At 50.4% G+C, this 25,339-nt stretch overlaps 3 protein-coding genes across 12 annotated transcripts; 1 reads left to right on the plus strand and 2 right to left on the minus strand.

Moving 5' to 3' along the window:
• Positions 1–569: 569 nt before the first annotated feature.
• CUNH1orf54 (chromosome unknown C1orf54 homolog) lies at positions 570–13,253 on the minus strand. 9 transcript variants are annotated; one of them, XM_052731278.1, is made up of 8 exons: positions 12,182–13,253; positions 10,639–10,777; positions 10,341–10,528; positions 10,163–10,227; positions 8,237–8,323; positions 6,657–6,715; positions 5,966–6,088; positions 1,465–2,648 (listed from the first exon to the last, which is right to left on the minus strand). In XM_052731278.1, the coding sequence occupies exons 4-8, from the start codon at positions 10,206–10,208 to the stop codon at positions 2,550–2,552; spliced, it is 414 nt and encodes a 137-aa protein (XP_052587238.1). In that variant the 5' UTR covers positions 10,209–10,227; positions 10,341–10,528; positions 10,639–10,777; positions 12,182–13,253; the 3' UTR covers positions 1,465–2,549. The 9 variants fall into 9 exon arrangements, with proteins under 9 accessions (XP_052587242.1, XP_052587239.1, XP_052587241.1 ...); XM_052731282.1 differs by lacking the exons at positions 10,341–10,528; positions 10,639–10,777; positions 12,182–13,253 and adding an exon at positions 570–657 and having other exon boundaries at positions 2,547–2,645; positions 10,163–10,328; XM_052731279.1 differs by lacking the exons at positions 10,341–10,528; positions 10,639–10,777; positions 12,182–13,253 and adding an exon at positions 570–657 and having other exon boundaries at positions 2,547–2,648; positions 10,163–10,328.
• Positions 13,254–13,448: 195 nt separating this feature from the next.
• Aph1a (aph-1 homolog A, gamma-secretase subunit) lies at positions 13,449–16,922 on the plus strand. The gene is made up of 7 exons (XM_052731273.1): positions 13,449–13,734; positions 14,270–14,440; positions 14,604–14,677; positions 14,909–15,031; positions 15,185–15,312; positions 15,686–15,809; positions 16,140–16,922. Exons 1-7 carry the CDS (start codon positions 13,622–13,624, stop codon positions 16,202–16,204), a joined length of 798 nt encoding a protein of 265 aa, XP_052587233.1. The 5' UTR covers positions 13,449–13,621; the 3' UTR covers positions 16,205–16,922.
• A 307-nt stretch (positions 16,923–17,229) lies between these two features.
• On the minus strand, positions 17,230–24,429 carry Ca14 (carbonic anhydrase 14). 2 transcript variants are annotated; one of them, XM_052731272.1, is made up of 13 exons: positions 24,413–24,429; positions 24,048–24,143; positions 21,650–21,670; positions 21,018–21,039; positions 20,595–20,774; positions 19,944–20,086; positions 19,436–19,531; positions 19,227–19,293; positions 18,941–19,098; positions 18,736–18,856; positions 18,497–18,517; positions 18,312–18,396; positions 17,230–17,687 (listed from the first exon to the last, which is right to left on the minus strand). In XM_052731272.1, exons 2-13 carry the CDS (start codon positions 24,051–24,053, stop codon positions 17,621–17,623), a joined length of 987 nt encoding a protein of 328 aa, XP_052587232.1. In that variant the 5' UTR covers positions 24,054–24,143; positions 24,413–24,429; the 3' UTR covers positions 17,230–17,620. The 2 variants fall into 2 exon arrangements, with proteins under 2 accessions (XP_052587232.1, XP_052587231.1); XM_052731271.1 differs by lacking the exon at positions 24,413–24,429 and having other exon boundaries at positions 24,048–24,159.
• Positions 24,430–25,339: the final 910 nt, after the last annotated feature.

A 25,339-nucleotide genomic window follows, 5' to 3' on the forward strand; every position in this document is an offset into this window, starting at 1 on the left:
GCGGGAGACGGCGCGGCTGGAGTGTGCAGAGCGAGACCATGCCATGGAGGCGGTGCCCGGGGACGTGGGCCCCTCCGAGCGCCTCCGCGCACGGGCGCAGCACGTGGGAGCCCTCAGCAACTCGTGTCCGCAACGTGTGTGACAACGGACGTGTGACGCCGGGCATCCGTTCCCTTGTCGGCGGCTCGCCCTCGTGACTCCCCACTCTTTCATCCTCCCCTCCTCGTCTCCTAGTTGGGTGCCTCCTGCCCTGCCGGGCGAGGAGGGTGGGGACTGCAGCCGGAACACCGCGTCCTCTCCGGGGCTCCCGCCGAGCGGCTTCTTCAGCCGGTTCTTACATAACCTGCCACGCACGTTACCATCTCAGATGCCAGCCCGCCAAGACTCTAGGGGTCAAAGCCGAACTCGTCCCAGACTTTTCTGCCCCAGGCCCTTCAGACCCTTCAACTCAGAACTCTCTGATTGTCAGCACAGGGAACAGAGTAGAGTAGATCCTTCATTCTCAAGGTTATGGCTTTATCTGGCTCCAGTTTATTTCTATCTTTGAGACGACTGGAAAGACGTTGAGGAAGGAAACGAGCAAGTCCAGAGTCACCAACAGACGTTAACATCCGTTTCACCGTGTCATAGTTAAAGGAACCAAGGAAGAACAGGACCCTGTAGGTTGAAGACAACACAGGGATCGCAAGGGGGCACTCTAGTTCTGATGAGGGTCGGGAGAACAGAGACGGGAATTTTTTTTTTTTAAATGCATATTCTTACTAAAAGAAAAAGTTGGACAGGGATATAAGTTGGGGTTCGGAGAATGCGTGATTATTTTAAATATATTCGAATACTTTTTACTTATATTTAGCAATATGGTTATTTTAGAAAAAGAAAAGGGTTTCTAAATTAAACCTCAGCACTGTTTTCCCAAACACAAAGTTTCAAGACAATATCAAATAAAATATAATTAATCTCGGTATGATGGCTCACTCCTGCTGAAATCCTAGAGGTTGGATACAGGAGCTCGGTTCAAGACCAGCCCGAGCCGCATGGGACCATTAGAAACTTATCTGTGAGTATTCTCTTTTCTACCCTAAACTCTAGATTTATTTACAGGGTATGATTCTTGCCAATTAACTGACGTCTAATTCAAGTTTGTTTGTTTTCCGAGATAGGGTTTCTCTGCTAGCCCTGGCTGCCCTGGAGGAACTCTCTTTGTAGACCAGGCTGGTCTTGAGCTCAGAGATCCACTTGCCTCTGCGTCCTGAGTGTTGGGCATGCGCCACTACACTGATTTCTAATTCTCTTTCTAATCTGCCCTTCATGCCCCCCAAGTTTTGGTGTACATGTCAGTGTTGACTTTAGAACAAACCATCATTAAGAAGTAGACTTTTTTTTTTTTTTTTTTACTTTATTTTTCATCCAGCTTCTTGCCAAATTCTAGTCTGAAGAGTAGTAGCAGCCTTCTCTTACCTGGAGGGAGGGGCATAAAAACAGGATCAGGTGGTTGACTTGGTGTTTAAGAAAACATATTGCTTTCTGTTTTGTTTTTCAAGACAGGATTTTTTTTGTGTAGCCTTGGCTGTTCTAGAACTAGCTCTGTAAACCAGAGCTGGCTTCGAACTCACATAGATACGCCTGGTTCTGCCTCCCAAGTGCTGGGATTAAAAGCATGTGCTGGCCAGGTGGTGGTGGCAGCGGTGGCGGCACACGCCTTTAATCCCAGCACTCGGGAGGCAGAGCCAGGTGGATCTCTGTGAGTTCGAGGCCAGCCTGGGCTACAGAGCGAGTTCCAGGAAAGGCTCCAAAGCCACATAGCGAAACCCTGTCTCGGAAAAAAAAAAAAAAAAAAAAAAAAAAAAAACAAACATGTGCCACCACCGACAATTGACAGTCCGCCACCTAAGTTCAATTCCTAGCACTCACGCCAGGTGGTTCCCAAAACCCTGTAAACCCATTCCCAGAGCTCTGGTGCCTCTGGCCTCCTAAGCACCCCATTCATGTATCCATACCCCTCCTCTATACATACACGTAATTAAAAACAATAAAGCCAAAACACAAGAACAAGAGGCCAAGAAGTCTGCCCTCGCTCCCATCTCTGTGCAGACTCCACAGATTTCATGTTCTAAGATGGATTCTCCACTCTTTGTTGAGAAAGACGTGTCCCTTTCATGCTTCCTTCCTCCTGCTGAACTTTGCCTCTTGGCTCTTACAGGGTTGTAGCACACACCCATTTTGACCTCTGGCACCTGCCATAACTTCAAACCTGGCCAGAATGGAACCAGCCCTGGTTTTCCAGTCTTGTTGGGAGTTTGGAAAAGTCTTCCTCATTCAACCTGCCTCTGTCCTAGGAGGTCTTGAAAGTCCTCCCAGATTAGAATAAAAAAAAAAAATGACATCACAAAAGTCTTTGTTTCAATTTATTACAAATTTCTCCAAGATTAGATGGTTAGATATTTCTAAATGTGATCGCGTTTCTTTCCTTAAGCATAGGAGAACTGAGCAGGTTGGTAAGAACTACTTCAGAGCACCCCCACAAAAGCCAGTGGCTGGCCTCTTACCTTCTACATAAAATGCATCCCCCCTTGAAAGAGGGTCCATAAGAGAAGACAGGACACAGAACTCTGCAGACTGGACATGGCATCATTCTGATCTGGACTCTGCTAAAACACGCCCCCCCCCCCCACAATAGGTCATTGTCACCTTCCTAGTAATTCCCATCCCACCTCCAGAAGATAGACACTCTTTACCCGAACCCCCTTCTTCCCTCCCTCTGGTCTCAAAGGAGATTCAGCCCTCCTCCCCATCACTGTAAAGAATTCTTCCTACTTGGGAGGCCACAACTCTCAATGACATTCGATGTTTTACCTTTGGTATACATGGCTTTTTTGCTAGTCACTGTGCTGGGTGCGCTGGGGGGCTATAAATAAGACGTAGTTCCTGTGCTCAGGAGGGGCTTACCATCTCCAGAGAACCCACTATACATTTAAAGACATGTGTGAGTATTTGCTGTCAGGCTTTGCTTGCCCAACCTACAGTTCCTCCCATTTGTGTTCAGCTGCTTCTCGGCTGCTTTTTGTTCCCTTTGCCTCTTATAGCCATTGGTGTTCTGTGTTTTTGTTTGTTTGTTTGTTTTTCTGAGACAGGGTTTCTCTGTGTAGTTTTGGTGCCTGTCCTGGAGCTCACTCTGTAGACCAGGCTGGCCTCGAACTCACAGAGATCCGCCTGGCTCTGCCTCCCGAGTGCTGGGAGTAAAGGCGTGCTCCTCCACCACCTGGCTTTTTTTTTTTTTCAGGTGGCTCTATATTTGTTACGTTTCCTCATAATGTTCATCATCACACACACCCACCATAGGGATGAAAACCAGAGCCTTGCAAATGTCACACAAGGGCTCTACCACTGAACTACATCCCAGTCTCTTCTCTCCTCTTTATTTTGTTTTGTTTTGTTTTGTTTCTCAGACAGGGTCTCTCTATATAGCTCCGGCTTTTCTAGTACTCGCTGTGTAGACCAGGCTAGACTCGAACTCAGAGAGATCTGCCTGCCTCTGCCTCCTGAGTGCCGAGATTAAAAGCATGCACCTTACACAAGCCTTCCTTATTTTTGAGATAGGTTTTGGGTTCTCGGTAGCTTTTGAGTGATTATATCAAGCTTTCTCTTCTAGTCCCTATAATGTAAAGTTGGTTGTCTGCCTGCTTCTTCCATTTCTTTGGTTGATTTCTCTTTCTCCATTGACTTAGTCACTGGCCTTTCTACAACTATAGCTTTGCCCTTAGGTCTCTACTGATCTAGTTCAGTTTCAGGACACCCACAGGACTGGCAAAATGATCACTTCCCTCCTAAGCCACTTTGGTCTCCAATAGTTCCCATTTTGGCTAACCATTTCCCCAAACATGTTTATTAGATTCTATTTCTGTTTCGTGGGTACGTGTGTGTGTGTGTGTGTGTGTGTGTGTGTGTGTGTGTGTGTGTGTGTGTGTGTGCATATGTAGAGGTCAGAGGACAACTTGAAGAAGTGGGTACATTCTTTCCATCACATGGGACCTGGGGATTGAACTCAGATCATATTGGTGGCAGACATCTTTACCATCTGAGCCATCTCTCTGGTCCTCTCCAAACATGGTTAAAGTCTGTAAGTTATCTTAACTCTCCTTTATAAAATTATCACTGAAGAGAGGCATTTTCTTCTAACTTTATTTTTCTGCTCTCAATTTATGCGCCACTCTCCTAGTCCAGCCCTTTAGCGGGTGTTTCTGGGACAGTATAAACTTTTCCACTATGCATCTTGCATATAATCAGATGAAGAGTTTTCCTAAATTTTGATTCCATTGACTTCACCCTGCTGGAGTACTCACCAGGCTCCTTATTGCTTATCAGCCCGAAGTCCAGCCCAACATTTCAGACTATCTGTCTATTTTTCCCTAACTTGATGTATATAATATTACTACACAAAACGAAAGGACTTGTGCAGTTTTTTACATTTATCTATTTAGGTGGGAGGGCATGGGATGTCACATGTGTGGAAGCCAATGGACAGCTCTTGGAATCTCTTGTATCCTTCTACCAAGCAGGTCTCAGGGACCAAACTTGGCTGAGGTCCTCAGGCTTGTTTATTTGATGAGCCAGCTCACTGCTCAAAATGTTTTCTAAGACAGAGTCTATGTAGCTCTGGATGTCTGGAACTTGCCGTGTTGACCAAACTGGTCTGGAACTTACAGAGATCCACCTGCCTCTGGCTCTAGAGTGCTGGGATTAAAGCATGTGCCACCATGCCTGGCCATTTTTTTCCCCAATAGGGTCTTGCTATGTCCCTCAGGCTGGTCTTGCTTCCATCCAACATCCCCACAGATGGCTTATTTCGAGTTTTTCTCCTCATCACCCTCTCCTTCAAGGAAGCCTCCTGTCCCCCAACCCCACATGGCAGAAACTTGATTCTTGAATTCCCTTTGCAGCCCAGCCCTTGTAGATATTGTAGATGCCTGCTGTTCCCCTCTGCAAACGTTCCTTCTGTCGTACCTAATCACCCGACGTGTCTGTCGGTTCCGCTTCCCCCCCTCAGCAGCTTTCGCTCTGTAGTAACTGTCCTTCCCAGTCGTCTGTCCTTTCAGAACACCTAACCAGCAGAAGCTGCTTAGTCTTAGTCTTGAGTTGTGTCGAAAACAAAACCTGGACCAGCTCTGCAGGTAAAAGCGCATACCACCGAAGCCCGACAAACTGACTCCCCAGAGCGGTCCTCAGGTCTCCACACATGTGACATGGCCCAAGTGGGATACCGGGTCTGCTGGATAGTTGACACAGACTAGAGTCACTGGGCAGAGGGAACCTCATCTGAGGGATTGTCTCCATCGGATTGGATTGTGGGAATATCTTTGGGGGAATTTTCTTTTCTTTCTTTCTTTTTTTTTTTTTTTTTTTTTTTTTTTTTTTTTTTTTTTTTTTTTTTTGGTTTTTCAAGACAGGGTCTCACTGTGTAGCTATGGAGCCTGTCCTGGAACTCACTCTGTAGCCCAGGCTGGCCTCGAACTCACAGAGATCCACCTGCCTCTGCCTCCTGAGTGCTGGGATCAAAGGCATCTGCCACCACGCCCGGCGAGTTTTCTTGATTAGTGATTGATATAGAAGGAGCCAGGCCACGGTGGGCAAGTGGTATAAGAAAGCAAACTGAGCAAGTCATGGAAGCAAGCCAGGAAGCAGTGTGCCTCCAAAGTCTATGTTCAGCTCCTGGCTTGAGTTCCTGCCCTGACTCCTTGCAGTGGTGAAGTGTGACCTGGTAGTCATAAGCTGAAATAAACCCAAGTCGTTTTTGTCAGTGTTTGACCACAACAACAAAAACCAAAATAGAGTACCTATGTGGAAGTACTCATTGTCCGGTTCTCCCCTCTACCAACACCTGCCCTGTTCATTCAAGGTCACTAGGCCTGAGATCTGCCAGGACAAGAGCTATCATGTCTCCCTCCTCCTTCATCCCCATTTGACTCACTGGTTCTGTTGTCGCTGGTCTCGCTGGTCTCGTTGTTACAGGGTTCTGCTGGTCCACAAGTTCTGTCTGAAGACTAATGGTGGTCTCTACGGCTTCTGTTGTGACCTCCTTCTGCAGTCTGTTCTGACCTCGGCAGGATTGGGAAACAGTTTTCACTTCTTCCATCTAACGTCCCTACAGACGCTCTATTTAGGGTTTTTCATCTTTTCCTTCAAGCAAGCCTCCTACCCCACCCCCCAGGCCCACATCACTAAAACTGAAGATGAAGGATTGTCTGGCCCAGCGCTAGCATGGATTATGTATGTATTCCATTCAACATTCCCCTGATTGCCCCTTCTTCATGTGTTAGTAAGGTCACTAGGTTCTGGCTTCCTTCTCCCAGCTACAGTTAACAGGTCCAGTTGGGACCCATGTCCTAGTTTCTATCTACCAGGTTTTCTTTTCTCAATTACTTTCTTTTTTTTCCTCAGACACCCTTAGTCCTGGATGGACTGGAACTTGCTGTGCAGATCAGGCTGACCTTCAACCCATGGCAATCTTCCTGCCTCTGCCTCCTAAGTGCTGGGGTTGTAGAAGGGAACTGCCATACCCAGCCTGCTTTTCATTCTTGCTAATCAGTTACATTTCAGCACTTCCCAGTTTCTGTTGATTGTTATTTGTCCTGACGCTCTTAGATAGAGAAGTCACTCACCAACCTGTCCTCCGACTCAAATATGGAGTAATCAACAGTAAAGTTTGCGCTAAAGTCATCTGGAGAAGAGGAAAAAGAAAAAGGATAAAAGGGGAAGGCACTGCTCAGAATACTTCATGCTCAGAATACGTGACCTTACCTAAGCTGTAAAAGGTGTTGGTACAATCTACTTTTCGTTATTTTTAGTGTGAAAAATGTTTGTGAGGCCAGGTGGTGGTGGTGCATGCCTTTAATCTCAGCACTTGGGAGGCAGAGGCGGGTGGTTCTCTGTGAGTTTGAGGTCAGCTTGGTCTACAAATCAAGTTCCAGGACAGCTAGGGCTACACAGAGAAACTCTGTGTGAAAAACAAACAAACAAAAAGTTTGTGGGGCTAAAGAGATGGCTCAGCAGTTAAGAGCACTGACTGCTCTTCCAGAGGACCCAGATTCAATTCCCTTCAATTCCCAGCACCCACACAGCAGCTCACAACTGTCTGTAGCTCCAGTTCCAGGGGACCCAACACCCATGGCAAAACACCAATGCAGATAAAAAATAAAAATAAATAAGAAAAAAGAAGTTTGTGAATTGGAGCTGATGAGATGACTTGGCAGTTAAGAACATGTATTTCTCTTTCAGGGGACCTGAGTTTAGTTTCTAGACTCCATACTGAGTAGCTCCAGTGGGATTTGACACCTCTGATCTCCATGGCAACCTCACATAATTTAGAATAATAGTGAAAACTAAATCTTTTTGTCTTGTTTTGTTTTGTTTTTAGAGACAGGATTTCTCTGTGTAACAGCCTTAGCTGTCCTGGAACTTGCTCTGTAGACCAAGCTGGCCTCAAACTCACAGAGATCCAACAGCTTCTCCCTCCCAAGGGCTGGGATTAAAGACATGCATCACCATGCCTGGCTAAATCTTTTTAAATAGATTTATATTGTCAACTTAGTGTCTAAAATAATTTACAAATTGAAAAATTTCCAAATTGTTCCAAACATTTTCCAAAGAATAAAAATATCATGATCTTAAGGGGCTGGAGAGACAGTTTAGAGGTTAGGAGGACTGGCAACTCTTGCAGATAGACCTGAGTTCAGTTCCAGCACCCACCTCTTTGCTCACAACCATCTGGAATTCCAGCTGCAGGGGATCCAATGCACTCTTCTGACCTCCGTAGGCACCGGGCACACATGTGGTGCACAGACACACACACAGGCAAAATATTCATGCACATACAATTCTTTTTTTTGTTTTATGTTTGTTTGTTTGTTTCTAAGACAGTATTTCTCTGTGTAGCCCTGGCTGTCCTGGAACTAGCTCTGTAGACCAGGCTGGACTTGAACTCACAAAGATCCACCTGCCTCTGTTTCCCGAGTGCTGGGATTAAAGGCGTGTGCCACCACTGCCCAGCATGAAATAGTTATTAATTTTAAAAAAATCACGGGCTTGAGAAAGAATACCAAGAGTCTCGGTAGGTTTTGCTCACAGCCAAAATTTTGTCTGACCCTCTTGTTCTATTGCAAAGTGAAGGGCAATCTTTGAATTAAGTATTCCCCAAATCTCTTCCTACCCCACTAAGACTCAGATCCTTTCACGTACGCACCATAATTAGGGGTAACTGTGTAATAATAATATGCCACTTGATAGTAATCACCCTCTTCCAGCTCTTCTTCATCCTCGTATTCCTGTCCTGCAAAGGGACAAGAGCTACAGGTCAAAAGCATCTGGAGCTCCTTAGCAACAGCACATATGGAGCTGGGCATCTGGAGCTCCTTAGCAACAGCACATAAGGAGTTGATCCCAGATCTCCTGGTTTTCCCTCTTTCTGCCTCCGCTCCAGAGGTCTCAGCTCCCCCTGCTCTGCCTCTCCAGACCCGCCCAGTCTCCTTACTCTGCTTTCAGGGCGGAACTCCCAGGACAGAAAGCAGATCTTTTCACATCCTCTAAGCCCCAAGGGAGATGTAAACCCTTTATAAGTGGAAGACGGAGACCAGAAATTTAGAAAAGCATATAGATTCCATATGCTCCCAAGTTTGTTATACTTGGGATAGATCTTATCAGCATCTCTCACAAAAACACTAACAATCTCAGGCTTTTGAGTTTGGGTTTACTTCCAGCTTCCCTGCTAACTAAGCGGAAATTTGAACAGTCCATTTATCTCCCTCCCCTCTTTTCTTTTCTTTTTTCTTTTTTTCTTTCTTTTTTTTTTTTGAGATGGGGCTCTCTACGTAGCCTTGGCTGTCCTGAAACTCATTGTGTAGACCAGTCTAGCGTTGAACTCACAGAGATCTGCCTGCTTCTGCCTCTGCCTCCCAAATGCTGGGGTTAGAGGCATACACTACCACCGCTGGCCTCACATCCCCTTCCTTGAAATGAGTCAGCTGGACTCAACGACCCATCATACCCTTTCTTCCCTTCTAGAACTAAAAATGTGTGGTGTTGACAATTGAATCCAGAATTCTAGGCCTTCTGCTAAACACATCCCTCCGACCCCAGACTGAGGACACAGGATTTAAAGGAAAGGGAAACAATGACCCACCTGGCAGACTGGAGAACAAAGAAGGGAAGGAGCCAAGCTGCTCTTGGGACTCTGTCCCCAAAGGCGGCCAGTGCTCGACTGTCCTACAAGCCAATCCATTTATATCTTCTCCTTTTTAAGACAGGGTTTGCTATGTATCCCTAACGAGCCTAGAACTCACAAAGATCCTCCTGTCCCTGCCTCTGGCGTGCTGGAATTAAAGAAGTGAGCCACCACACCCAGCTTGGTTTTGTTTCTTGCTATAGGGAGTATTTGTTTATTTGAGACAGGGTTTCTCTGTGTAGCCCTGGCTGTTCTGGAACTTGTTTTGGAGAGCAGGCTGGCACCAAACTCAGAGATTCGCCTGCCTCTGCCTCCTGAGTGCTGGGACTAAAGGCGTGTGTGTGCCACCGCACCTTGCTGGGGGGGTGGGGTGGGGATGAAGGGGGTATTACGTGCCTGGGGCTAGTCAGGAACTCACTGTGTAGTCAAAATGGACCTCGCCTTTTTGATCCTTTCCCCTCTGTGTCCGGGGTAGAACTGGGGCAGGTGTCAGCGAGCTTGGCCTCACACCTGTGCCTTTGCTCACAGAAGGTGGTTTTTTCCTTCTGCTCTGTGGGAAGGAGCTGCTCCCCCTTCTCTCACTACTTTCACTCCCCGGCATCCAAGAGCCCCCTTCTTCTTCCCTTTCCCGCGCTTCACTCTTCTGTTCAGCTTTATGGTGACAGTGACGGAAACCTGATCTCAAAATCTGCTGAAGGATCTCTCTTTAGGACTCCAGCCTCCACCGGCCTTCTCTTCCTTGACAGGACTTGGCGTTGCTTCGCCTTTGGTTTCCCGGCTCCACCTTCCAGATCTCTGCTCTGCCCCCCAAGCCTGGACTCCCGCAGCTGAGAAAGCACCATCACCCCCCCCACACACACACACACACACACTGACCTTCTCTTTATATCTTTTCTCTCACCCCATTGACGACAGAAGGATGAGTGCAAAAGTCAGAAGTAGACTTACCCAGGATGAGTGGTACAGCAAGGAAGGCTACGAAGAGGACATCCATTCTGGGTTGTGCACTATCGCTGTGAGAGTAAAAAGAGGAAATTCTGCTGTTTCCCACCACGCTAACCCAGCCTCCCCCGCTGCTGGGAAGGAGCCGTGATTCTTCTCCCAGGGGAAAGAATTCTCCGCCTACTTGCTCAGTAGATCTGTTATAGAGCTGCTGGACTGAGGGGCAAGCCTGTTGATGGATGCAAACTTGTTATTCCTGGAGAGCCTCTAGCTCTACATTAGGTCCACTCGGGACTCCCACTGCTGGGACCAACGTTTGACTCTCTCCTCCTTCCCATGCAGACTCGTCTTTACTCATAATATCTTTTATCACTGTGGGGATGATGAGAGGAAAGGGTGAGGACCTTTTCTAGACAATAAATAAATGGTGCCTCTTCTCTGCCTGTCTTGGCTATGGAGGATGAGAGTGAATGTTTACGAACCATTGTTTGACTCCCAAATTTCCTCCTGCATTGCCGCTGATAAAAATCTGTCAGGTCCAAAGGAAACTCCAATTTCCCAACTTCCAAAAGGCAGTTCATATATCCAGAAATGAGCTCATCCTGGACTATAGGAGGATTTCTGGAAGATAGATAAAAGCCAGCATTCCACAGGAACTTCTGAAACTGGTTCCCATCTGACCAATGGAGTCATGTCCCTTCCCTCTGGCAGAAGGGACATATGGCTACCAGAGGAGACTATCAGTTTATTAAATCCTATGCTGGCCTCCAGGCTCCCTCAGCATCACAAATACCTGTTACACATTTCAAAGTCCACACTGGCCTGGCAGTGATGGTGCACACCTTTAATCCCAGCACTCGGGAGGCAGAGGCAGGTGAATCTCTGTGAGTTCGAGGCCAGCCTGGTCTACAGAGCGAGATCCAGGACAGGCTCCAAAGCTACACAGAGAAACCCTGTCTCGAAAACAAAACAAAAGTCCACACTAACATCCTAGCCTTTCTCACCCCTTCTCTGTACTGTACTCCCTCTAGCTCATGGGCTCCCCACTCCCACAGCTACTCCTCCTTCTGTCACCGTTCCCACTGTGCTCGCTCTATTCTCTCCCTCCCACTATTCTCCCCTCCTCTCTCTCCCTCCCACTATTCTCCCCTCCTCGCTCTCTCTCACTATTCTCCCCTCCTCGCTCTCTCTCTTTTTTTTTTTTTTTTTGGTTTTTCGAGACAGGGTTTCTCTGTGTAGTTTTGGTGCCTGTCCTGGATCTCGCTCTGTAGCCCAGGCTGGCCTCGAACTCACAGAGATCTGCCTGCCTCTGCCTCCCGAGTGCTGGGATTAAAGGCGTGCGCCACCACCGCCCGGCACTCTCCCCTCCTCTTGCAGATAGCCCTGGCCATGTCTGGACCGCTGGCCACGTTCCATCTGCTCTCCTTCTCTTCTCTGAACTCTTCCTGATGCCTCTGGCTGTTCTCTCCTAATAAAACCTTAACCATACCATGGAACGGCCATGTTGGCAGTTTCTTTACTGTACCCCCTTGCATACAATAGCCAAAGCCAGTTATTTCTCTCCACTTCGTGTTGGCCTCACCCCTTCCCCCCAACTTTTTGGACACAGGATGGAAGAAGAGAGGAAGCAAACACCACCTTTCCTCCTGCTAGGCGCCATACCTGTCTCCCACTTACAGACACAGGCACCTTCTCTGTCGTTCTGTCTGCTCTGGTATTTCCTATTTTCATCCGGTTCAATTTAGAAGCAGCAGCATATTTATTAGGCATAATGAACTAAGTTTAGTCTGTTAGGCAATTGAGACCTCACAGACAAGACAGTCAAAAAACAAAACAATACCAGGTGTGGTGTCGCGGCCCTTTGGTCCCAGTATTTGGGAGGCAGAGGCAGACGGATCTCTGAGTTTGAGGCCAGCCTGATCCAGAGTGAATTCGAGGACAGCCCGGAGAAACCCTGTCTCGAGAAATCCCACCTATGTAATAAATATCTGCTCAGCATCTAAGATGGGTCCCTGGAACACATACGTGTCTGTGGAATCACAGTTTTACAGGCGGCTCTCTCTAGTCAGGAGATGCCCCGTTGAGAGCTTGTGAAGTGAAAGAAGAGTTGTCCTGTTCATATTTCCCCTAACTCAGGCTGCGGAACTCAGAAGCAGACACTCTGGCCAGGATGCTCCCATCTTCTTAACTCTCCTAACCATGGGGCAAGGTGTGCCTGGTGTCTTTTTGCACGAACGTGTTTCTCAGTTTCTTTCCAGAATTTACTGGGAAAAAGAAGTGTAAAAGATATTCTGTATGAGTGGCACACATGTAGAAAATTTTTAAAAAATGACTCCAGGGAAGCCTGGTTGTCTTCAAACAATTTCTGTAGTTTGTTGTTGCTTTGATTACACTCTCAAAAACAATTTTCCAGATCTGATCCCATCGCAGGATTCCTTTGCTTAGGCATCCTCCTAAGGACCCATCTGTCCTCATACAAGTGATGAAATCGTTCTAATGTGAAACCCCTCTCCCCAGCTTGAGGAAAAGACACCACTTAAGTTTATTTTTCAGAATATAAATAGAGGAAGTATGACATCAAAGGAACTAAGCGGCTCGGGGTGGGGGTAGGGGTGTCATTTCCCTTCTGTCTCGTTGCTCTAGTTGCGTTTTGACTCCTGGACTCTTTCTAAACCTTTTCCTAACATTTCTCTCCTGGCTCCTCTTGTTTCTCTGATTCTGTCATTTAGAATACAGGTGAAGTCTTCAACTGAGACAGACTGTACCACATAATTCCTATACGAGGCTGCCAAAGAGCTCCAATTTTTAAGCCCAACTTTGATTCCTTAGGGCGCTTCTCTGGGCCATTTCCTCTAATTCAAGTTAAGAACAATGCCCGTCCCTATCTTTGTACAATCCCTATCCTGGGCTCTTTTTTTATTTGTCTCTAGATGCAAACAGGATCTTTCCCCACCAAAGCTCTTCTAGAAACAGGTAGGGTTGTTATCACCCTTCTCCACAGAGTAATGAAAAGAAACTGTCGCCAAGGCACAAGAGAACCAAGGAATCCTTGCCCTGATTGGGCCCAGTCCCGACCCACTGTTCTGGAGCCACTCCCAGCACCAAGTCGAGGGTTCGGAGAATTGGGAGACTACAACTCCCAGAAGGCCGTGCTGCCACGACCCCGCCTCTGCAGTTCCGCCCCATCAAGTATTCATTGGCCTTCCGGGGGTGGGGATTAGATGGGAGGTGGCCATGGGGCAGCGACCGGGGGTTGTTCCCTCTTCGGCTTCCGTAGAGGAGGTCGGGCGGACCTTCGTCCGGGGTTTCGGTGCCCCCCCCTTCCCCTTCCCCGGGGTCCGGGGGTGACATTGCACCGCGCCCCTCGTGGGGTTGCGTCGCCGCCCCACGCGGACTCCCCCCCGGCGCGCGGCTCCCACTCGCCTCCCTTGGCCGGGGCTCCCTCCCGCCCCCAGCTGCCCAGTCATGGGGGCTGCTGTGTTTTTCGGATGCACCTTCGTCGCGTTCGGCCCAGCCTTCGCCCTTTTCCTGATCACTGTGGCTGGAGACCCGCTTCGGGTGATCATCCTGGTCGCGGGGTGAGTAGCGAGTGGTGGAGTCGGGGCCAAGCGTAGAGAAAATGATGCAGACAGAGCTGGAGGAACTGGGGCCAGCATGGGAGCCTGAGTTGGGGGACAGAAGTAGGAAAAGGTTGGACAGGATCAAATCGTGGTTTCGGCGATTTTCCGCAGTCGGCTTCCGCCTTCCAGGGATTTCACAGATTCCTCCTGTAGCCCTCCCGGTAACGTCAGAGAAGGCCCAAGGCCGAGGCTAGTGAGGGGGCTGTGCTGACCTCGGCCAGGCGAGGACCCAGGAATGGATACCTTGCCTGTCCGTCCGTGCCCTCACACCGACTCTCACCGCACTGAAGACTCTAACCAGATTTCCTCCCCTCCTGCTGCTTGCAGATTCCTACAGAGGAGTCTGTTGGTGGAGACACTTGTCCTATCCCCGTCTCCCTGACCATCCGGAAGTCCAACTTCCACTTTTCATGCTGCAGCCTTGGCTGTTTCCCTCCTTGACTTTCCTGGCTGCCCCTGTCCGTGCCTCTCTCATTGCCTTGTGTTTCCTCAGAGCCTTTTTCTGGCTGGTCTCCCTGCTCTTGGCCTCTGTGGTCTGGTTCATCTTGGTCCATGTGACAGACCGATCAGATGCCCGGCTCCAGTATGGCCTCCTGATTTTTGGTGCTGCTGTTTCTGTCCTTCTACAGGAAGTGTTCCGCTTTGCCTACTACAAGCTCCTTAAGTAAGGACAAGGTGGAGTCTGGAAGGGAGAGGGGACAGTGGTGTGAACAGTGGGAAGCGGGCCAGCCCTTGGATAGCGGTTGGAGTAAGGGGCATTAAAGGGAGGGTATTAGAGGGAAGGGAACATTCCTGCCCTCCCTTACATTTCCTCTCTTTTATCCCAGGAAGGCAGATGAGGGCTTAGCATCGCTGAGTGAGGACGGACGATCACCCATTTCCATCCGCCAGATGGCCTATGGTGAGCCAAGGGAGAGGGACCAGAGGAGGGGTCGGACACCCCCCTCCTCCCTTTCAGGGTAATCTAAACATCCGCATGTGCTAAGTGTTTTTCTTCATATTTGACATCCAAGGAGAGGCGGTCTGGAGGGAGTGTAGGTATGGCAGAATTTCCACTGGGCATGGGGAAGGAGGTACTGGTAAGGATGCCGTGGTGATCTCGGATGTTGACGAGAGCCTCCCTCCCCCCCAGTTTCTGGTCTCTCCTTCGGTATCATCAGTGGTGTCTTCTCTGTTATCAATATTTTGGCCGATGCACTTGGGCCAGGTGTGGTTGGGATCCATGGAGACTCACCCTATTACTTCCTGACTTCAGGTAAGGCTCACTTCTAATCTGGACTCTATGCCCCGTCCCTCCCTGGCCCCGATCTGATTTAGTGACCTTCCCTGGGAGACTCCTCTGGCTCAACATCTCAGGAGGCTGGGAGAAGGTCAGGGACGCATCTCCTCCCCATCTCCCTCCCTGCAGCCTTTCTGACAGCAGCCATTATCCTGCTCCACACCTTTTGGGGAGTTGTGTTCTTTGATGCCTGTGAGAGGAGACGGTACTGGGCTTTGGGCCTGGTGGTCGGGAGTCACCTGCTGACGTCAGGACTGGTGAGTTGGAGATAGGGGCCTGCCGAGTCAGGGAGAAACCATTTCATGGTGAGTGGGATGGGGCATGTGTCTCACTTCATATCATTAACTTACCTCGGGTGGAGGCAGAGAGGTGAGTCTCTGCGTTCTGCCACCTCCGCACCAGTTAGGCCACCTGCTCTGGGGAGGAGCCTGACGTGCTTAGTCAGACCAGTGCAGGAGGCCTGAGGTGAATAGCTGAACCCTTTGAGGGACTCTGCAATCCAACGTTCCCTTAGCTACAAGACGTTGGTGCTTTGAAGGGAAGTCTGGGGGAGATTCGGTCAGAGGCACGAAGTGAGTGTTGGGGTTTGATGGGGAGAGAAGCTCACCTCTTTGCTGTCCTCGTTCTCAGACATTCCTGAACCCTTGGTATGAGGCCAGCCTGCTGCCGATCTATGTAGTCACTGTGTCCATGGGGCTCTGGGCGTTCATCACAGCTGGAGGCTCCCTCCGAAGTATCCAGCGCAGTCTCTCGTGTAAGGACTGACTACCTGGACTGATCGCCCGACCGATCCCATCTGCCTGTCCACTACCCATGACTGAACCCAGCCCTAGCCCGGGTCTATTGCCCACGTCCTCCGTCTCCTCGCTGATGTGTCCCGCTACCTTCCGGGTTTGGCGTTGTCCATTTGTGACCTGTAGTCTCTAAGCTTTATCAAGAACAGCCTGGGTGCAGCCCGTCAGGGACTGGTGGGTTTGAATCTGTATTTCTCCCCACCACCTGGGGAGCCCCTTGTCCAGGTCTCCCCATGTGTCAGTGCTCCGCTCTCACCCTGCCCATGACTCACCCCGCTTCCCCTCTGCAGGCCGACGGCAGGAGGACAGTCGGGTGATGGTGTATTCTGCCCTGCGCATCCCACCCGAGGACTGAGGGAGCATGGGGGGGGACCCCTGGGCCTGGGGTGCCCTCCCGACCTCCTCCTGTATTTCTCCATCTCCAGTTCTGGACAGTGCAGGTTGCCAAGAAAAGGGACCTAGGTTAGCCATGGCCCTGGTGACGAAGTTACCGGAGGCCCAAGGGTAGATGAGTTCAGTTTTCCAGTATCTCCTGCCCAGACTGGACAGCTTGGTCTTTTTCTCAGGTCTGAAAGGAACCATTTTTGGTATGATAATGACCCCAGAAATGCCTTTTTTTTTTTTTTAAAGTGTGGGGGGGGGAGGTATACTGGGAGCTTCCTAACCTCCTGTGGGGCTGTACTTTTGCTCCTGAAACTGCTGATCATGGCTCATTTCTATCCCACTTTCCCCTTGGTCCCAGGCCCTGGGGAAAAGGAAGGAAGTGCATGTTTGGGAACTGGTACCACTGGAACTCATGTTTTAATGTCCGTGACCATCAGCACCCCTCCTCTCCCCAAGGTGAAGTGGAGGGTGCCATGGGGGTTGGTCCATTCCATGGCAGCGCCCCTGGAGGAGTCAGACTACCATGGCATTACAGGCCAAGAGGGCAGACATTTTTTCTAGTTTTTAATTGGGGTGTGGGAGGGCTGGGGAGGTTTTCTATCACTGTGTCATTTTTCTGCTGAGGGTGGGATATCCCATCCTTTTAATCAAGGTGATTGTGATTTTGACTAATAAAAAGGACTTTATAATTGTGGGGGAACTTGGCTTTCAAGAGAGGGGATAATGGATTGAGATTTCTAGCCCCTGGTGGCTCCAGTCCATCCTCATCCCTGGCCTGGCAACCGGTGTTCACCATGGCAGCTTTGGTGTAGTATCAGAAGCATCGGTTGGTGGTTTAACGTGTAGGAACTGAATTAATTTTTCCCAGAAGTAGATTCCCCCTTGTCCAGGAATAGAATACAAGGAGTTAATCCCCCAGTTTTCTTCTCTGTGTCTGTCTCTACCACCCAGAGGACAGAGGAACTCTCCCACAAAGGCACAAAAGACAGACCAGAATTAAGGTCAGAAACTTGAGTTTTCAAACATTATTGAGCAAAAAAAATAACTAAAATCCTAGTAGCAGCTTTTTTTCCTAGAGGAAAAAAAAATCCACGACGTGTATCTAGGGGAGGGGCCATGAAAGTGTAAAGGGAGGGATATCAGGGCCTATCCTCAGCTTCTTCATAGCTAAACATTAAAACAGGGATCTCCTGACCTTCGTTGTCGAAAGGCCAAAGGCTCCACTCTTCCTTGCAGAGCTGGGTCCTTGCTTCTCTGGTGTATGAGTGGGGAGGTGGTATGTAGAAGGGCATGTGTCTGCCTACTACTGGTAGTTCAGTCCCTGCACCTCCTTAGAGAGGCTCTCTAACAGGTATAGGGGAAGGCGTCCATGGCATCTTGAGACAGCTTACGCCTCTGTGGCAGCCCGTGCTGAGGTGAAGACCACACTCTTCCTGTTCCCTAGCCTCTTCTTCCTGGAAGGATAAACAGTAGTTCATGGGAGTGACTAGTGTCCCAAGTGAAGATTAGGACAGGAAATAAGTATCTGATTATGACCCTAAATTTTCTCCTTCCCCTTCTGAGTATTGGGATTACAAGTGTGTGCCAGCATGCCAGGTTTAATGTGGTGCTAGGGGTCAAACCCAGGGCTTCGTGCATGCTAGGCAAGCACTCCACCGCCTGAGCCATAGCTCCAGAGACATTTTTTATTTTTTATTTTTTGAGACAGGGTGTCTTTCTATGTAGCTCTGGCTGTCTTGGAACTCATTCTGTAGACCAGGCTGGCCTTGAACTCACAGAGATCCTTCTGCTTCTGCCTCCCGAGTGTTGGGATTAAAGGTGTGCGCCACCACTGCCCGGCTGAGAATGCATTTTTTCTTGTTTTTTGTTGGCTTGTTTTTTGAGACAGGGTTTCCCTGTGTAGCTCTGGCTGTCCTGGAACTCACTCTGTAGACCAGGCTGGCCTTGAATTCAGAGGTCCGTCTGCCTCTGTCCTCCAAATGCTAGGATTAAAGGTGTGCACCACTGCTGCCCAGCCTCTGAGAATACTAGTGAACAAAAGTAAAGGACTGCAGGGGTAGAAAGTAGGAGGACCTCACCTAATTTTCCGAGCGATGAAATAAACAGCCAGCAGAAGGCAGAGACATCCGGCCAGGATCCCGACGCCTAGACCCAGCATCTCTCCTGGGGAGATAAAGATGTCAGCCCAGTGTAACAGGTGCTAAGCCTTTCCAGTTTTGCTGGGAACCAAGACCCCTCATATTTCCATACAGGGCTGTCTTACCTGTGGTATACAATGGTCCCACTGTAGAGGAAGAAAACTTGGGTTAGGGGGGTTTCAGAACACCTTTCCATTTGGGAGCTCTGCTTACACACCTGGAGAATGACCTGGGCGTCCATGGCCAGGAGTGGTTCCCAGTCTAAAGTATGAGAACCCGCCCTTGGCCCTTTTCTGCCCAGGGCTTGACTGTTTCATGCCTTGAGTTCCTCAGTTTCCCACCTCTTCTGAGCCCTGCAAGTCACCTTGGGTGAAAGAAGCAAAGACGGTCCGCTGGTTGAGAGGCTGGGGGACTCTGTAGTTCCGTATGAGGGGCTCAGGGGGCTCCTCTTCTGTAGAGGACAACGTCTCCTGGAGCTTTTCTAACTGAGGAGCAGCAGTGTAGAAGTCACTCTGGGGCCTGGGCAAGGGTCTGAAGTTAAAGTAGCTCTTCGCCTCCCCACCACTCACCTGTCCCATTGAAATCTGGACCCTTCTGTTGAAGACTGTCCAGAGGACACTCTGGTAGCAGGGGGGCGTTGTGAGTGAGCCGTTGTAACGGAAGAACTGCTCCAGTTGTTGGGGGAACAGCCCTCTCACACTGAAGGGAGGCACTAAGGTTACATCATCTAGGGAGAACAGAGCAATGGTCAACCTTCCTGGACCGCCAACCCACTGCCTGCTCCCAAAGCCTCTTCGGTCAGGTTTTGAAAGTTTCTCTGCAGTTGAATTCTTGCTGCAGGTTTTTAGGGCTCACCTTTGTGTCTTATTTTATGCAGATGACTCAGAATGTGCTCATAAGCTGGATTCTCAGTCTCACCCACCTGTGAAGGGAGTGTATGGTAGAAGCATGTGTTTGGAGTAAGAGTGCATGGGGTAAATAGTACAGAAAGGCAGGCAAAGAACGGCCTGAGGAGTGTAAATAAAGGGTGGAGAGAGACCTGAGAGGGCTTGGGGGGAACTGACCTCAATTAAGATGCCTAGGACAGCCAGGCCCTGAGGCTTCTGAGCAGCCTCACTCGGGCTGCCATAGGACTCCGAGTCATAATGGACCACGTGGAGCTGTGGGGAGGAAGAAGGGGACCGAGTTACTTGGTGCTTCCTCATTCTTCCCAGGGCTTTGACTTAGGTCACCACCTCAATCCCCCAACCCAAGGCTCTGCCCCTAAAGCTTTGCCTTCTCCCCTCAATCTGACTTTTCTTTTTCTTTTTTTTTTAAAGATTTATTTATTTATTATGTATACAGCATGTATGCCTGCAGGCCAGAAGAGGGCACCAGATCTCATTACAGATGGTTGTGAGCCACCATGTGGGTGCTGGGAATTGAACTCAGGAGCTCTGGAAGAGCAGTCAGTGCTCTTAACCTCTGAGCCATCTCTCCAGCCCCTCAATCTGACTTTTCAAGGGCTCAGACCCATCCTTTCTCCACGGTCAACGGACCGGCGCCCTCTATATCCCGAGTCCCAGTCGGTACCTCTGCGGCTGTGGCTTCACTGTTGATCTGGTGCTCTGAGCCCTCTTGGGATCCTTTCTGACCCCAGTGCAGGTGGAGCTGGGCTGCTGTGTATTTCTGGGGCAGTCCCCCCAGGTGCAGGGTAGGGGGCAAGGAGAGCTGTACTGTGAGGAGAACAAGGTAGGGTCGGTGGGGGAGTGTGGACAGTTCCCACCCCGACCTGCCACCATGACACTTGGCTCTTCTCTTCCTTCTCCTCCCAGAACTGCCTGGCTCCTCTAAAGGCTGTGGCTTTTCTGACAGGGTGGCCTCTCTGCTGATGGCAAGTCAGTACTACAGCACTCTCCTGCACACTGAACTTGATCATGGACATTCAAGCCCACCTTGCCTGCAAGAGCCTGAATCTCTTTTAGACAGGGTTTCTCTGTGTAGCTCTGGCTGTCCTGGAACTCGCTCTGTAGACCAGGCTGGCCTCCAACTCACAGACATCCCTCTGCCTCCGCCTTCGCCTCCCATGTGCTGGTGTGGACCACCATTGCCCGGCTCTGAACCTCATTTGTCCATGTTAATTAATGGAGTATTCTAAGATTTTGCAGATTAGGGGTCTTATTTCCTCTGGCTCTTTTAAGATCTGGGCTAGAGCCTGCAGTCACCGGGAGTCAGGTCTTTTACCTGTGTGGCCATTATTACGTAGCTCCAGAGGTTCGATACCAGGCTGGTCATATCCATGGGGCTGTACAGCAGGCAGATCAGGGTCAAACATCACACTGTCTGTCCGGATGTCGATGGGGGACTGGGCATTGCCTCCACACTCAGGGTAAGAGGTTGGCCAGTGGTCCTGACCATGTGGGCCTGGTGGAGGAGTAAGTTACCATGGGCATTTGGCCAGCCCACAGCCCCAGCCACCCTTTAGCACCCCCCCATACTGCACATGTTATAGTGGAAGTAGAGATCTCCTCTCGCCACCCAGTTGGGCAGGGCTGGGTGAGGGGGGAGTCTCCACTGCACTCTAGGCTGCAGCGCCCCTCGCCTCCCAGAAGCAGGGGTGATTCTCCAGCTACCCTAATTAGTGGGAGAGTGGTAGCTTTCACTCACCTGGAGTTTGAGAACAATGAAGCTTGAAGGAGGGAAGAGGAAATAGAAAGCCTGAATACCCGGAGAGGTAGAATTCAAGGGGGACAACTGACCCTAACAACCGCTCCCTGTCAAGTAGTCTTGGGGTCCAGATATCCTTTCTATCACTCACTCCTTACTCTCACACTGGACCTTGCTTTGACTGCAGATAGGTCACTAATCAGACGTTCAAAGGGATTGAGTTCCACTGTCCCTAGAGTCATAGTATCCTGCCAGCCTCTTCCTCCTGACCTCACGCTCTGTCCAGTTTCAGACAGGTGGCGGGTAGGACTGTTGGGGAGAAAGCCAGAAGAGTGGCCGCTGAGCGCAGTGTGCCTCTCCCCACCCAGGCTGCTTCATTCCCACACAGATTGACGGCGGACTCATTGGCCTTTTTGCTGAATCAGCAGACGTGGGATTTAATGGTTAGAGCAGGGTCTAGCAGCCACATGTGCAAACCCCAGGGCATGTGCCTGTGTGGTGTCTGCAGAAGACAGGGGCTAGTGTGTGAAGCTCAAGGGAAGCTCTTCCTCCTCCCCAGGACAAGTCTTCATGTCAGGTGAGGGGGTCCCAGGGTGAAAGGTGTGCCAGGCCATCTGGAGTTCTGCTCTCACCTTCATATGTCCAGTGGTGACCTGTAAGAGAGAGTCATGTGGGCTGTGGCCAGCGCCGCGGGAGCAGTGCCCGCAGTGCCCGGGCCTCCACTCCCTCCAGCGCCCCCTCCTTTTCTGCTCTCTCCCCCTCCACTCCAGCACTTCCCCAGTGAAGTCCTGAAACTGGACACCTTGGTGGAAAGGTCGGGGGTCCTATTTAAAATAACTAGCCAGGCTGTGCCCGGGGTTAATGAGTAAAGAGGGAGGGGCAACGGCAAGAGATAACGCCGAGAGACTAAAATTAACCTGGATCCGAATGTGCAGGCGGCCCAACCCTTACTTTTCTCCAGCTGGAGCCGAGTCAGTGTAACCCTTAGAAGATCGGGGTGGGGTAGGGTAAGGGTGTGGGCCGAGGGCTCGGAAGGACAGAGAACAAAAGAGGACGGAAACACGTTCGGTGTGTGGCGGCACTACTGATGGCAGGAGGGTCTGTTAGCCCTTTGCCGTGACGCACCACCGCAGGAGTGGAGACACAGGACTTTGTTTAATTCTTCCTTTCTGGTCTTACTAGCTCTACAGGGAAGTCGCCTACCATCACGAAACCCGGCTCCTGCACTCTCAGACAGCGAGGCAGGAGTCAGGGGAGGGTCTATTCTAGGTTGAGGGTGGTGGGTGGGCAAGGCAGCCGGGCTGGCAAGGACGGGATGAAAGTGAAGCATTGTGTGTAGAGAGGAGAGCTGCCAGCCGGGTCACATGCAGGCTCTCATGCCGTTCTGCCTCTGGCTAAAAATCTGGGGGTCTGTGGATCTGACTAACACCCCATGGCTAGCCTGCTCTGAGGAGAAAAGGAAATCTAATTGTAGATTGGCTTGTACTGTTTAAATCTAGAAACCGGGGGACAAAAATCCCAAGTTCCTTTTCGTCTTTATTAGTCCTTTATTTATTTTGTTGTTTGAGGCAAGGTTTTGCTCTGTGGTCCATACTGGCCCAGTATTCACCATGTGGTCCCGGCTGACCTCACACTTGGGACAACCGTGCCTCAGCCTCCTGAGTGCTGGAATCACAAGCATGTGGTACAATGCCCAGCGTCTCTATCATTCCTTTAACTGCTCAGACTTGTAAGATGTTTTAGGTCTCATCCTTGGTCTGTCCAGCTGGCCCATTCCTCAGCTCAAGAGACTCTGCAGTGTAGCTCAAGCGGGAGGAGATGGTGGCGCACACCTTTAATTCCAGTATTCAGGAGGCAGAGGCAGATGGATCTCTGTGAGTTTGAGGCCAGCCTGGTCTACAGAGTGAGTTCCAGGACAGCCAGGGCCACACAGAGAAACCCTGTCTCAAACAAAACAAAACAACATCTCCCCACCAACAAAGCCCAAATGGGGTTGGAGGCATCCACTCATTCACTATCTCTGTGGGATACCACAACAGCTAGAGTTCCCTGGCTTTGTGAAGGGGCCCTGCCCTTCCTGTTAAATGCTCAGCACTGATTCTAATATCTACTTCTCCTCTTTCCCCGTTTCTTCTCAAAAGAGAACTTTGACTCTCGGTTTTCACTTGGTTCCCTTGGTCCCATCTGCTTCCGGGCTCCTCTTGCTTTCTAGGTACTCCTCCTGCTTAGTTCTTCCAACAAACCCCCCACCTACTATGTGCTGGATACTGAATGTGACGTGGGAAGCACAAAAAACAATGTAGAAGCCAGGCATAGTGATGCAGACGGAGGCAGAAGCAAGTCTACCCTCAGCTGCATGGTGAGCTAACCTCTGGCTCCAGGAGACCTTGTCTCAAAAACAAAGAAACAAGCAACAACAAAAAAGCTGTGGGAATGCCTGAAGCATTCCTGGGCTCCAGGAACACCGTTTCCGAGAGTCTTTCCCTCTCTTTCCCACTCCTGAAAGTACACTGTACATAAAGGACTAGTGATCGAGGGCTAGTAACTCAGTCTATCATTGTGTTACTTTCAGGGAAATGGACCAGTTGGTTAGTTTCTCTGGACACCTTGGCAGGTAGTGGGATTATCATCTGATCAGCTGGGAATCGGGGTCTCCTCGGGCAGCCTTGTAGTGCGTGTGTCTTTGCACCCCTGCCCTCCCTAACCAGCAGAGTGCATACACAAAGGAGCGCTGCCTGGGACCAGGGCAGTAGGGAAAGAGCTTTGCAGAGAACTGTAGCTGGCCAGTTTCCTACACATGTGAGCGTTCACACGCTGGCCCCTGCTAGTTCTCCCCTGCCGCAGCAATAGCAGTAACAGCTGGGCTAGAGAGGGAAAGGAAAAGAATAGAGGCCTCTCCCCCATACTCTAACCCCCACCCACCCCCAGCCCCAGGCCTTTTTCCCCAGCCCCTAGGCTTCCCTTTACACCTCTCCTCCCCCACTTAAGTACACATGGCGTGGACATTAGCACGGACACAGTTGTACCTACCCCCATCTGCAGCCAGGATCCAAGTCACCTTTAACAGCAGAGTGAAGAACAACATTATCTCCACAGCGGTGCACCGGGGGGCCAGGAATTTGGGAGCTAGGAGAGAGAGGTGTGGAAGGAGAGAGAGAGAGAGGAGTTTCTGGCGTGTTTTCTTCTTGTCTCTGCAAGCTTCCAGGGATTTGATTTTCCTCAGGTTAGAACGAACTTCTGGATCCCAGGATAAATTAATCAATCTCTCTCTCTCTCTCTCTCTCTCTCTCTCTCTCTCTCTCTCTCTCTCTCTCTCTCTCTCTCTCTCTCTCTCTCTCTCTGTCTCTTCCTCTCTCAGCTCTCTGTCCCTCCGTAGTAGTCACTACACCACTTACTGGCCAGTAACTTCACAGTTGCCTCCGGCTTTTAAGGTGGCTCTGAACCGGTGTACGTGAGGAGGGGGGGTGGTGCCTGGGCTGCAGGAGAGCAGCTAGCTCCTTAAATAGCGGATTAGGCATGCAGGATGGCCCCGCGGCGCCCTGGCCTGGGTTCAGGAGCCCAGCAGGAGGGAGCTCTTCCTTTGCCGGTCACACTGCCGCTGAGATGGGTGTCCCCTGGAACTCTCGGGCAGGGAAGGGGGGTTTTGCACCTTTCTCTCCAAGGACAATGTGTCCTCGCCTGCCTAAGGAGCACATCCCTGGGTGGTGTGGGACAGCTGGCGGGGAACCTGTTTCCAAACCCAAGAGAAGTTGAGCCGGTTGGGACTAGAAAGGATTCAGACTTGGGAGATAGGAGAACAGAAGTTGGGGGCTCAGGGCGCTGGTGGGGAGTGGGAAGTCAATGTTTAAAACCTGGATTGTGGAGACCAAGAAGTGGGGCGAGGGGGATTTGTCTTCCGGGCTGTCTTTCTCTGGTGCCTGTCACTACCCACCCCCTTCCTTAGGTCCACGTGCCTGTGTAGCCTGGGGTGGGGGTGCGGTTTTGTTTGCCGTATAAAGCCCATTTGTGTGCACAGCGGGGGAGGGGTTGTCACAGCACCAGGGAGAGACAGCATTCTAACTACCAGACCCAGCCACCTCCCTCCCCGGGGAGCCCAGATCTAGGGCGCCTTTTGTCACTGAAGAGGACACTGACCCCTAGCAGAGAGGCCTGGGCAGGAGGGGCGATGGGTGACTGTGGAAACAATTACTGTCACCATGAGAAAAAGGCGGACTCCAGAGAAAGAGAGGGGAGGGGCCAGAGGGAGGCCATGTGACCAGCGGGGCGAGAGGGTCCGGGGGCTTCCCGCCCACCCGACAAAGGGTCGCTGCAGGTCCAATGGG

This window comes from Peromyscus californicus, unplaced genomic scaffold, assembly GCF_007827085.1.
Source record: "Peromyscus californicus insignis strain IS unplaced genomic scaffold, ASM782708v3 Scaffold_9__1_contigs__length_137607984, whole genome shotgun sequence".
Taxonomy (NCBI): Eukaryota; Metazoa; Chordata; class Mammalia; order Rodentia; family Cricetidae; genus Peromyscus; species Peromyscus californicus.

Bases quoted from the DNA above. Each gene is read 5' to 3' on its own strand.
- CUNH1orf54 (XM_052731279.1), bottom strand. From the start codon at position 10,208: ATGGATGTCCTCTTCGTAGCCTTCCTTGCTGTACCACTCATCCTGG. The intron at 8,324-10,162 runs GTAAGTCTACTT...GTCCCTTTGCAG, and splicing joins TGCTGTACCACTCATCCTGG to GACAGGAATACGAGGATGAA. The intron at 2,649-5,965 runs GTGAGTCAAATG...GGCGTGTTTTAG, and splicing joins GACCAGCGACAACAGAACCA to CAGAGTCCAGATCAGAATGA.
- Aph1a (XM_052731273.1), top strand. From the start codon at position 13,622: ATGGGGGCTGCTGTGTTTTTCGGATGCACCTTCGTCGCGTTCGGCCCA. The intron at 15,032-15,184 runs GTAAGGCTCACT...CCCTCCCTGCAG, and splicing joins CTATTACTTCCTGACTTCAG to CCTTTCTGACAGCAGCCATT. The intron at 15,810-16,139 runs GTAAGGACTGAC...TCCCCTCTGCAG, and splicing joins TATCCAGCGCAGTCTCTCGT to GCCGACGGCAGGAGGACAGT.
- Ca14 (XM_052731272.1), bottom strand. The intron at 21,040-21,649 runs GTGAGAGCAGAA...CCCTCCTTCAAG, and splicing joins TCACCACTGGACATATGAAG to CTTCATTGTTCTCAAACTCC. The intron at 18,518-18,735 runs GTGACTTGCAGG...CTTCCTCTACAG, and splicing joins CTTTGCTTCTTTCACCCAAG to TGGGACCATTGTATACCACA.